Below are 12,668 nucleotides of genomic sequence, written 5' to 3'. Positions count from 1 at the left end.
GCCTGAGGATCAACAGCAAAATGTCTTGGAGGATCTTCTTTTGTCATGATTTTGGATTCATTCCAAATGAGCCTTTTTTCATTAAGAGTTGGAAAGTAAAACTGAGCTCAAACTAATCTTTAATTTGACTTTAGACTTTTATAGACTATTCTGTTCTTCATCCTCAACCCTCACCTATCTGCATTGTATAACTGCACAAAGTTCCCACTGGCATCCACCAACCCTTTTCAGATGACAACAAGAGATTTTTATTACAGAGATAAAGCATCTCAGCTCATATAACAGGAAAAGGGGCTGTAAACAAATAGGACAAACAAAAGGACACAGTTTGTGTACAGCTACCACTAAGCCACTATTCCAGCTTAGTATTACCAGTCCATTTTTGCATACACATAGAGTGCATTTTGCCAGACAGATAATGACATAAACAGGCATAAAAGTAGTTACTTTCATGTTATTAAGAATACTATTCCCAAAAATGAGTTATCTTGAGAAGGTCTATATCCATCAAGCTGGATCCGATAACATTCTTCTGAATAATTCACCTACTATCAGATAAACATAATTCAAACAGTATGACTAGTAAAAACAAAGAATGAGAGCAATAAATAGGAAGCACCTACCGGGAGAAGTGTGTCACCCCCTCCACCCTTGCACATTTTGGCTACTGAGCTGTCTTTGATATTAGCTGCCTGTTCTGCAAATGATATCTCCAAATTGATGTCAGTGTCTGAAAACGGCATATCTTCAAGAGGGCTCTTCTGCTCATCTGTTCCAAGACTGAACTTTGGACCTGAAAACAGAGTAAAAAACCATAATATTCAACAGCACCGCAACTGAGCACAACTTAGTGCATGAGTAAGTTTAAAACCAGTAGATGTTAATGCTGTGCGAGGGACTTTCTGGTGGCAAATTCACCAATTTCTGTCAGTTTTTGTCACCAATTTTTGTCAGTTGAAATTTTAGCTTCTTACAAGGGTTCAACTTTTGTAGTTTTTCTTGAATAATCCTGCTAAAGCATGGGGGTTTTTTCCTATTTATCTATCATGAAAGGATAAAGCAATCCACCTCAAGCAAACAGCAGATTCCCAGGATCTTCCAGAGCCAAACAGCTTTGGCATCTGAAGTTTCTTGCCATCAAACATGTTCCAGCCTCAAAGACTCTAACACCCAGCAACCAAACCAGCAATTCTTTCTGCTGGTAAAATTTCAAAAGCAAAAGGGAATGTTTCCTCTATGATCCAAAGCATTAACATCTGGGAATAACTGGGAGTACACAGATCATGTTGCTGTTCCAGCATTCCTGTCCTCACCTCAGTCTGAAGAGTCTGGACTTCTGCAAACTGTTTGGATATGTTTCCATGATACAGGGAAGGACTAAATACACAACAATGGTCTTACTTCTCTTTCTTTGTTCCTTAAAGGAATCAAACACTAGACAAATTTAGAACATTTTTTGTTAACAAAGAGAAAGAGAAAAGGGAAAGGCAGTTCTGCTTTCAGAAAAAAGTAATTTAATTTCATAGGAAATCAGCCATTGATCTTCAGTCTGAAGTTAAATTATATCATGAAAGAAGCAAGAGGAAAATTATATTGTAAATAATGCTATTTAATACAAAGCACAAAGACAAGTTAGCCAGAGAAAGATTCTGATCTCTTCACCATCTCTCTTGTGATGTGGTACTTCTTAAAGGACACATACAGGACTAGGTTCCTTGTACAAGACATTACAAATACCTTGCGAGTATTTGTGATGAAATTCAGACTTTCTGAAAACCACCACAAATATTAAAAAATCAATCCTGCTCATTTCAATAGAACGACGGTTCTGACAGTGGCTCTGACTCACAGGAGACTGCAGCCTGTTTAAAGCTCACATACTACAAGTGCAGGAAAAGTGGGATGGAAATGGACATGAGTTGAGGAGACCCATGAGCACTGTATGGTATAAGAATATTGTGTAACATGATACATTAATTTCTTTACACTGCTGTTGGAAATTTTTGTATGGCCTGGAATAACTATGTTAAACCAAGCCAGAAAAATATTCCCAGAAAATAGTTACAGCTACAGCAACATTAGACATTGAACCAGGCGAAAGGCTGCAGACAGGCTGACGAAGAGAAGGCGTCAGGGAAGTGCTGCTCTACACTGATACTTTCAGTGGTCTGCAAAAGAGCTGAGCTGTAAGCACGCAACCCAAACAACATATGAAGCATCAAGTTAAAAAAAAATAATCACACCAACTTGAAAATTTTTCTGAATCATATCTGCATCTAATTAGAAGACTATGCAAAAAAAAAAAAAGAAAAAAAAAAGACAACAAGTCTTTGTTATTCTATAGAGTGAGTCCTGCAAATTACCTCGGGTTGCCAGACTCAGGGGACCTGACAGAAAGGCAAGTGGCTGCAGCCACCGCAGCCACCCTCTAGTAGGGCACACTGCTTCATGCAAGCACTTGCACTTCAATGTTACTGATCCATAGCGGAGACACTTCCAGAGAAGGAGGATTTGAGTTAACACTTTGACTCTACTTACAACCAAGCAGTGCTGTGAGAAGTAAAATAAAACACTTCTTAATTTTGCCTGTTGCATGTGCTACTCACCCCTTGCTCTTTCCAGAGAGGCATCTGCTCACTTTACATAGACCCCAAAAGACGCCTGGGGCATATGCTAAAGATTAAGCTGATCCTGAAACTAGAGCTGCTCCTTTTGGTAAAGAGATATATGAGACCTCAGCAACCAAACATATCCAAGGTCAAATTCATCTCTGGCTTCGATCTTTGGCCTCCCTGTGTGTATATCTGTATACATCATGTAAACTGTTTAATGCATCTGAACTAAGGGAAAACAGTTCCCAGTCTCCCCAAGACTTTTGTCACGCTAATGTGGCCTATACGTGACCTACATACTTCCTACCAGCCTGGGAAGGATCTGATGATAACAAACAATAAAGCAGTAGCTCCTATTTCATTCCTCTGGTCATACGAAGGTGCTGCGTAAAGCAGATCTCTTGGCAACGCTGTGCACATTTTAAAGGTCTGGAAATGCTGCTGTTGTGGGGAGTTTCTTCTGGTGGTATGGCCTTGATCTTGTTGACGTGCATTCATTAACTGGGAAGCAGCTGTAAGAGGAAGCAGCTTTGGTACTCTGCCAGCCTGCCAACCGTATGTGATATTTCATGAGAGAAATGCAAGTGTGACACAGAAAAATGTAAATATTGTCTATAAGGATGTAGAAACTGTACTTTACATTAGTCCTGTACCCTTATCTTAGCTCATGGTGCTATCTAAAGATCACATAAAATAATGGGAATTCTTCAGGAGTGGGGTGAGCATTATGTTTTGAGTTTCTTTTTATTAGGACACGGAAATATCCGAAGCATCAACCTTGCTATTTCCTAGTTTTGCTAGAGAATCTAGAGTACACCCTGATGGAGCTATGCTGATAGATCTTAATTCATAACTGGAAAGGTAGAATGGCTTCTTCTTTTTTTTTTTATTGACAAAGCACTTCTCTAAAATGCCAACTCATAGATGATTTTAAATAGAAAACAAAGAATTTTGTAATCTTGTCACTAACACTCTATTACTCCAGCCATAGATTCCTCATTTACCAAGTAAAATGAAAAGCAGAAACAAACTCTTCAACTAAAAAATACAACCACACTTCAGCATTTTTCCCTACCAAGAAGCAAACATTACAGCTCTTTTCCCTCACATTACACATAGTACACACAATTCTTTCATCCATCTGCCAGATCATTACGCTTTGAGGCTGTCCTTCTACAGAGGTTTTCTCTAATATTCTTCCACTGTAGCTAATCCTGTGTGTTCAGAAGGACAACTGCAGTGCCACAGTATGCTGACTTTTGCTGCTCCCCCATTTAAGCAAGCAAGTTGTTAGTTTTTTAATCTGCTTTATTCTTTTTGGTTTTCCTTGAGATGTCTCATCCAACATGGATATTTACTTTTTTACACGGACATTCAAATAAAATTACTTTCCTTTCCTAGCTGATGAACGTATTGCTAGCTTTGCAAATCTTTAGTGAGTCTTCTGGATTGTTAATATGATAATGTCTTTTGACAGCTTAATATATGATTTTGAATTTTCTTTTCATTTCCTATAGACACGTTCTGTACCTACATGAAACAGAGGCACTTAAAGCTAGTAAGTGAGGGGCCTTCCAAAAAAACTCAAAATATGCATCTACCAACAAAAAAATCTTAGGAACTCATTAAACTGTTCTGATTGAGCAGTATCAGGCATAAAAGAATAAAAGCATAATGGTTTCACACTATGCTCTGAGTCTGCTTACATTGTTTAGGCAAGAAACAAGGTGTGTCAGACTGCCAAGAAAAGAGTGAGCACAGGTTCACACAGCCGGTGTATGCTCTAAGATCAAACCATTATCATCTTCAATCTGGCAGAAGCACTTAGGAATGCAGCATTCAAATACAAAGTTAAGAACAGAGTCATTACCTTTAGAAAAAGGCCAGAGTCATCCACTCTTAACAGTTTCAAACCATCTCAATTTAAGCTTTGGATATTTTTATAATGTCTCAGACCATACTGAAATATTTCAGGTAAAACTGGTACTACTCTGTAAAAGGGGGTTTCCATTTTGTCTTTGGATTTCATAAATATCTACTGTTTCTAAAATATCAGGCATTGTTTACTTTTTGCCTTAAAATCATTCGCTGTTTGTATAACACTAATTTGCTCATCATTCTGGAGGAGAGATCACAGCACAGCACTGAAACAGGTGCGGTGCTTTTAACACCACCAAACTTGCATGGTTTGACTGCAAATAGAATGGATTTTTTCTTCCTGTTCCAATCTTGGGAGCAGAGCCCACTTCAGCACGCTGACAAGAGCAGAAGTGTATCAGGACGTAAGCAAGCTGCATTTGCTATCCACATTGCAATCTGTGCTGCATTTGCCATCCACATTGCAATCTGTGCTGAGGAGAGCTAGCATATGGGATCTGCCTTTCAGAACTTCCCATTTCTGAAGGGTTCATCAGGGCCACTAGAAAAAAAGAACCAGATGTGATAAAAACTCAGTAATAATTGCTTGGTAATTTTCCAGCACTGGATCCTATGGTGCAGTTTATTGACACAGCACCAGGCATCTCTTCCTTCCCTTATGCTGAACCAGCAGTCTGGTAGTCCTCCCAATTTTTTACTGTTCTTACTGGAGTGAGGTTTCCTGAGAGTGAGAGAGGGAAGGATTAACAGCACTTCTGGAAATGCACAGATTTGGTGATATTCAGGGCTGGTTTATGTTCATCTCTCCCACCTCAATTTCTATGCACATCCTGTATTGTTTGTTGCTGTTTTCTAAACCTAATTACAGATTAAGTAACTTGCAGTAAGGAACTTGATCTGCCTGTTTGCCTATTTAAGTGGCTATAGGGTTCAGTATAACACCTATGTGCTATCCAGGCTCCTAGAAGAAAAAAAAAAAACAAACGAACATAGAAACAGTGCAGAATAGCAACACAGTACCTTAATGATTAAATGGCTGCCAGTTAATAGTATCTTGATCTCTACAGTGACGGGTATGGTGGTATTACAGACATGGTATAATCCCTACTTTGAAGAAAAATAAGATTATGCAGAGCAGCCACCCTTTTACTATTGGACCTGAAGAACAGCAAAAAGCTTTGTCAAAGTTTTTCATGAAAATTCATGCTCTCAGAACAGAAACCATGGAATCAGCTAAGGACTTCTGCGATGCTCTGTCCTAGCCAGCAGTGAGAGGAAAGGTCTTCCATGGGTACTGCAGCTCTCCTGTGTAATTACGCACTGTTGAACACAACCCAGTTCTACACACACAGAATGCTACATCCCTTCCATTTCCTTAAAAAGTTAAACAACTTTTTTCTTCCATCTCTGTTTTACTCTCAGAAACTGGCAGATACATAGCCAGTTCTCACTTTTTTTGGATGTTTATAGTCCATTTGTTTTTGTTCTCTTGTATGCACTGATGAGCTTATGTATAGTGCTTCATTTCCTGTACTGTACAATAGAGATAAAACAGAACAGATAAATTAAGAATCAGGAAAGACCGAAGCATAAGCTGCGAGAGGAGACTTCTCCCAGATGACTTGATTGTAAAGATGATCGCTGGTAACAAACAAAGTTTCCCAGATGGCTCAAAGGACACAAGTGAACATTTTACACAACAAAGCAGGCCAAAAGAGGTTTCTTGTAAGAATGTCATTTTCTATTGCTGAAAATTTACTTGAAATATGGACCTATGTAATAGCTTGTGTAGTTGAAAGCCTACAAACCAAAACGAGAAGGAAAAAAAAAAAAAAAAAAGAGTTGTCTGGCATTACCTTTTGTTCCATCTTGTGTTTCATTTTTATTTTCACTTGTTCTTACAGTTGAGGGTTCACTTCTATCACAGACCTAAAAACGGAAAAATAAACATGGAAGCCTGTAAAAATCAAATGCATGGTTTTAGAAACTCCTTTGACTCTACACAGGATTAAAACACACTCTCCTGCAATTCAGGAGTACGCAGAAGCACACCTGTGTGTTTCAGTAGAAAACTCTTTCCAAAAGTCTAAGGGGATCTGAAATCTAGGTAATTAAAAAAGAAGTAATTAAGTCCATTCTCTCTCTTCCTATAATGCTAAGTCGGTATAAGACTTAATTTTCCAGAGCTGCAAAGAGTAAGAAAAGGTAGTCTTTGACCTGAAGCCATAGTTTGCACTGGAAAGGATAAGGAAAGGGAATCTGGAGGAGACATTTTGACTGACTCAGCCCAAATTCTTTCTTCTTGCAAAATCTTATGTGGTCGCCCCCCCTACAGAATAATCCCATCCTTTTTGCAGGGTAGCCTGGCATTAACATCTGTGTTTACAGCTTAGATTCCCAACAGCAAAACTAGGGCATTTCGGAGAGACAACAAAATAGGAAAGGATCTGAATCATCTTCTCCTTTCTACAATACTACACTACCCAATCTCAGGATTCGTCACATTCCATGAACTGGATGACACCTACTATACAGAAAAACATTGCAGAACATGTAGAATATCTATAATCATACATATATAGGTATGCATATACCCATGTACGTTTTTACCCATATATTATTATCTTTTTGGCAACTGAAATCAACAATGAAAGATTAGCACTCTGGATTTTTAACTGTATTTTACTCAAGCACTGTAGAGCTTCATACTTACCGATAAAAAAATTCAAGTTTTAAAGAATTCTCCTAACAACACGAATCTGTATACTTACTTTTTTCTAAAAAAAAAAACCAAACCAAACAAAACAGAGATCTTGAGATGTGGAAGAAGATAGCATGACTGCCCAGAAAAATCATTACTGTTTCACATCGTAGAAGCAGACTGGGAGGCTGTCAAGGTACCGAAAGTCTAGCTTCTCTTTGGGAATACGGCAAGAAATTTAGTAGAAACATCAACACAATTGTGTTGATGCAAAACATCAACACTATTGTTTTACCTTTCCTCCTGCTTTCCTCCAGGTGAAGGGAGGTTACAGGATTTTCAGAGGTTATTATTAAACTGTAATGACTTCATACAGCTACAGATGGTTTCAGTTCTTTGTAACATAAAAAGCTTTCTAATGATGGGAGAGTAACAAAGCACTGAGACAAGTTACCTAGGGAGGTTGTAGAAGCTATTTCACTACAGCCTTTCTGTGACAGATTAGATTAATAACCACAAGCAATGATTTCTGAATAATTATCTCGATTTGGAGAAAGGAATGCAGTATAGGTTTGAGGGCCTACACTTGTATTATTTTACATCAGTCAAGGAGACAGGTTTGGAAGGATTCTTTTTTTCAGTTATTTCTATATTTAACAAATAATTTAGCATTCTGTTTTATACATCTTAAATGGCTACAATCATTTGTCTGTTTGCATTACTTCTCCCTGATACCATCAATATCAAAACATGTAGTTTAAGAGACACAGAAGTCTACTGAACACTGTGACATATGGTTTTCAAGCATTACAATGTATAGCTTAAATAAAGGAACATAAGTATTTCTTGTGCTTTACTGAAATTTTAACACACTTGAAAGGAAAATTATACTCCTTTAAGCTGTATGAAATTTTACCTAAATCGTTCTGCTATTAGATCTTGTAATTTTTAGGTGCAGTCAATTCCAAATCAGATCCCAGGAAGCTTTTATGCAGTTAATATCCCTTCTGCAACCACATGCAAAGCAGAGCAGCGAAAGGGAAGTTGTGCCTCCAGAATAGACATTTGAGCTTACAAACGTCCCCCACTACATTTCACTTCTACTGAATTTGAAAGGAGTTGCCAAAGAAGAGGAAGCTTTTGGGAGACTGAGGAAGTTAAAATCCCCTCAAAATTCATCATGCTTTCCACCATTGCTACCATTGCACTGAATGGCAGCAGCAGCAGCAAGAGCAAGGAACGAGGCTGAGGTCAGGTAAGCCAGCCATGCACTTCCATCAAGTCAGTGTCTTTTTACACTTGAAGATCTCATTGCTATTGGGGGAGCAGACGGGACACATACGCTTCTCCACAGAAGAGGAATTCTAATCATAGTCTCCATTTCCCTTTCCCCTTTCCTGCATATGGAAGAGAAACGCTCTCCTCTGATTACCACAAGAGAAATCTGGGAACCTTAAGAGCAACTTCCCACACACAGCTTAATGAAACACACAGGCCTTGGAAGTTAGTACAGGATCTAAGTCCCCATCTGACAGGCATAAAGATCTAGTGAAAATAGAGGAGGTTAGGTTGATGTCTCTTTTTGTTAAAAACAAAACAAACAAACAAAAAACCCAAAAAAGAAGGAATTAACAAAAGCATCAATAATTAAGAGATACTGTCTGTCCCCTGTCTGGCAGAACCCTTAGGATGGCTGCAGGGCATTACCACTCACAGATAAAAGTGGGCTTTTGGTAGCTCTTTGGATAACTGTTGTCATGAAGAATTGCATGAGTTCTGCATCTGCATTAAAACTGGATTTTCTCTTGGAAATCAGTGAAAAGCTAGACAAAAATCTTCTGGAAATACCCCTTTTGTGTCTGAGCATCCCTCTCCTCTTCCCCCACCCCTACATGTCCCTCTCTTCTCTCTGCCAGAATCAAACAAAACGGCGGACAGGAACTTACTTTTCCCTTTGAGTCGTTTTGTAGCCTGAAGATATCTCTGACATCAGGAATCTGGTGATGTTTGTTTTTTTTTCTCATGGTTTGTGTGACCGTCTCTACTCGCTTTTCTACCGCTGCCTTCTGGGTTCGCGTCAGCGTGGACAGAAACACCACACTTTCCAGGGAGTCGCCAGAGCTCTCACCAAAGAGATTTGACAAACCTGCCTCCTTCAGCCATTCTTCTTCCAGTTCTCCCTCTGAGCAAGGCAAAGAGGAAAAGGCATAACCGTTGGCTTTCGAGTACTGTTAAGCACACTGGATCTTAATAACATGATCTACTCAATGCAAGTTTACAGGGAAATTACTAAGGGGATTCACAATTAAGAACAATTACTTACGCTATTATGACTTGGAAAAAAGCTATTGCTTCTAAAGAGTTTCAAAAGGGTTAACATACTCTATCAAAGCTTTTAAAATAGTTAATCCAATACAGATTCCTATAGGGCGATCTTTAGAACAATCTGCAACACTTCTACTAGATCATATACCATTTTATAAATGTACCTATATATAAATGTGTATGAGGAAGTCTGAAAGCCTCTGATCATTGCTGCTTCTTTGATTTTTAGTTCAATTCTCAATCTTTTTAGCTCCTTTACTGACATGGTTCTGCCCTCTTTTCTTCATCCATTAATCTTACAGTTCTGCACTAGCTCAATTTAATAGGGACAAACCGAGCTACGGGAGTCACCTTAATGTTATTTTTTAATCAATTCTTATAACATGGTTTCCAGCCTGCTGACAGCCCACAGAACAATTGCTGCTTTAGTCTTACAGCTGATAAGGTATCCTTTATTAACAGATCACCGCATATGAAACAGGAGAAAACTATTAAATACTGTCACCAATGGCAAAACTTCTGCTTCTGAAACCTGTATCTCTCTAATGATACTTTCTTTAAAACACCAAGTTCTGTCTGTAGCAGCTGAGATTGTGCTGAATGTCAACCCTCTCAAACACTGAAGCAACATTTTCACTTATCAGCTATCTCCAGTACTCCAAAGCTGGCATGTCAACTTTGCTATTGACTGCAGTTTCCCACAGCGCCCAGTGCACATCCAAGTGGAGAACTGCCTATTAACAGTCTTCAGAAAACAGACACTAAATGTTAAGTATGAATTTTGCCATGGCTATGTGGCCAAATCCTGAGCTTCTGACAAAACTCTCTCAGATTTTGTTATTAGGGCTGGAAAGAAGGGCTACACCCATCCTCCAGAGCAGATGCGAGGAAGGTGTATCTCATCTCTCCCTTGCTTTGCTTTTACATGGCTTCTTCTCTAGCAAGCCCCACGTGCAGTGTCCCACACATTCAGTACTTGTACCCAAATAATACAGGCAAGATGTGGGGCAGAGCAACATCTGCTTTAGCTGACCAACCCAACTGAGCTGACCCACTTCTTCTGGCTTCATGCCAGAGTCAGACCTGGAGCAGCAAATAGAGGGAAGGAGGCTATATATAAATAAAAAAGGAAATGGTGGGGTTTGGAGTGCAGAGCCTGAAGATGTAGCAGCATCAGTGATCTGGGGCAAGAGAAAAGGCTCATGTACTGCACAATGATGGGCTCTGCTGCTCTGGAGAAAGCCTCACAGCTCTGTCAGATGCCCTGCTCCCCAGGCACACAGGCTTGGAGCCTTGCTGTCTTCTCCAGGGACCATGTTGCTACCCACTTCAGAGCACTTGCAAACAGCCGTGATATTTCAAAATGCCTAGGGAGGCAGAAGTGCAAATCCCTTTGAAAGCTAATGGAGCACATTCTCCTCACTCATGTAGAAACCATATCAACATGCAAAGCTCACCATTTTAATATATTGAGACTGTGAGCCTCTTATAAGAATGGGAGAGGGGCAGATACTGCACTGTTAAAAAACCATTTTTGAGAGAAGAGTGGAATTAAGGACATGACTCCTCTTTATTTTTCTTATCCTATCAGAAAAAAGAAATGGCCCAACTTCTATGATCACACCCTCAGGAGTGGCCCATAATTGAAGCTGCTGCGAAACCAAAATAATACAACTGAACAGTCACAATAGTTACAAGTGTAGAAAGTTACTCACTAAACTTAAACCGGTTAATCATTGGCTTGTCTTCTAAAGCGTGAGGTTTCTATCCACAATAGCTACAATAATGAACAACATACACAAAGAGCAAAAGAGTAAGTTAGTTTAACAGTATACTGCAAATAAAGCTTTGATTGTTGTGATTTGCAAGTACAGGCACCATTCTGATGTTCTGCAAATACCGTTTAAAGGAAAACCAGCCTCTTATCTCTGATATAATTCTCTCCCAGGGCACTGCCTGTTTCTGCTGATATGCACCGGAGGCAACAGAATTTTCAAGAGTGGATGTTCAGCAGAGAACCTCTTTTTGATTTAAGCGTGCTTGGCGAGTGCCGTCTCTTGAAATAAGACTTTAAGAAAAATCCTTAAATCAGCAAACTGATGATCATTCACAAGCACAGATTTCCTTACCATCTGGCTCTTTCACTACAAGTGCTACTCGTTCCTCATGATTACTTCCTCTGGTTTCATGGATGTTTTCAAGTTCTTTCCAGTAGTCATCCATAGACAGTTCATCCAAAGAGTCCTGAGATCCTGAGCGGTCAAACGATGCTCCATCGGGGGTCTTCTTGGAATGGTCATGGTTCATCGTATACTGGCCAGACCGACGGCTATAAACATAAACCAAAGAGCAATTCTTGGTCAGCATTTTAAGATACAGGATATATTAATATCTGTGAAGTCAGTTAGCAATGAGTTGTATATCAAAGAAAACTACTGTCACCAAGCAAACTAAGATACTAAAAATTACTTTTATTATCAGGAATATATTTTGATTTAACATTTCTGGGATATCTATCTCCCAATCTGAAATGAGTCTGTATTAAAAAGCAAATAATGAATCCAAGTTCTAGTGATCCTAGTTACACCAAACCTCCTAGTTCAACTCACAACACTCAGTTGCACAGATTTCATGTCATGTATCTTCCCAGCATCACTGTTCATAAAGAATTTTTCAAAAATTCCTTTCTGCCTGGGCAAATTCTTATAATTTGACAGTACCTCTACTTTTTTTCCTTTGCTATTCTGCTTTTATTTTTTATAAATGTTTAGTCTGGTATCTACAACCTTAATTATAGCTAGGAAAGGACAAAGTAGAATTACTGAAGTTGCAGTTTGTTAAGTAAGCTGATGAATCCAAACATTTAATAAAGGCCCCTATTTGATTCCATCTTGCTTCCTCTTTGACTGAAAGCTTACCATTTCTGTAATTTGATGTTACTAGCTTTTAGTTCACCCCAACAAATACACGTTGCTAAGGTTTTCAAAAGGGATCTTTCATCTTAAGTATAGCTGCAACTAGAAAAAAGAAACCAACACACTGAAACCTTTAGGTCTCATCCTGACCTCATTAAGTCGCTGGCAAAAATTAGCACTGACCTAGCAAAGAATTTCTCTTAAATAGTGCAAAGGTTATAGTGATGTCACTGAAGT

The 12,668-nt window shown here is 39.0% G+C and overlaps 1 protein-coding gene across 1 annotated transcript in view; it reads right to left on the bottom strand.

The window, feature by feature from the left end:
• The window catches only part of ARHGAP18 (Rho GTPase activating protein 18), a 37,075-nt gene extending 25,237 nt beyond the window's left edge, over nt 1–11,838 (bottom strand). Inside the window, exons 1-4 of the mRNA XM_010179938.1 lie at nt 11,646–11,838; nt 9,138–9,373; nt 6,347–6,419; nt 624–793 (exon numbers count right to left, since the gene is read on the bottom strand). Of these exons, the coding sequence (XP_010178240.1) occupies nt 624–793; nt 6,347–6,419; nt 9,138–9,373; nt 11,646–11,823 (657 nt within the window). The 5' untranslated portion in view covers nt 11,824–11,838. The remainder of the gene's footprint in view (nt 1–623; nt 794–6,346; nt 6,420–9,137; nt 9,374–11,645) is intronic.
• Between the last annotated feature and the right edge of the window lie 830 nt (nt 11,839–12,668).

This window comes from Mesitornis unicolor, unplaced genomic scaffold (genome assembly GCF_000695765.1).
Source record: "Mesitornis unicolor isolate BGI_N332 unplaced genomic scaffold, ASM69576v1 scaffold1632, whole genome shotgun sequence".
In the NCBI taxonomy this organism is placed as follows: Eukaryota; Metazoa; Chordata; class Aves; order Mesitornithiformes; family Mesitornithidae; genus Mesitornis; species Mesitornis unicolor.
Note: the sequence above shows the minus strand (reverse complement) of the source record. Positions and strands in the feature narration are given on the sequence as shown.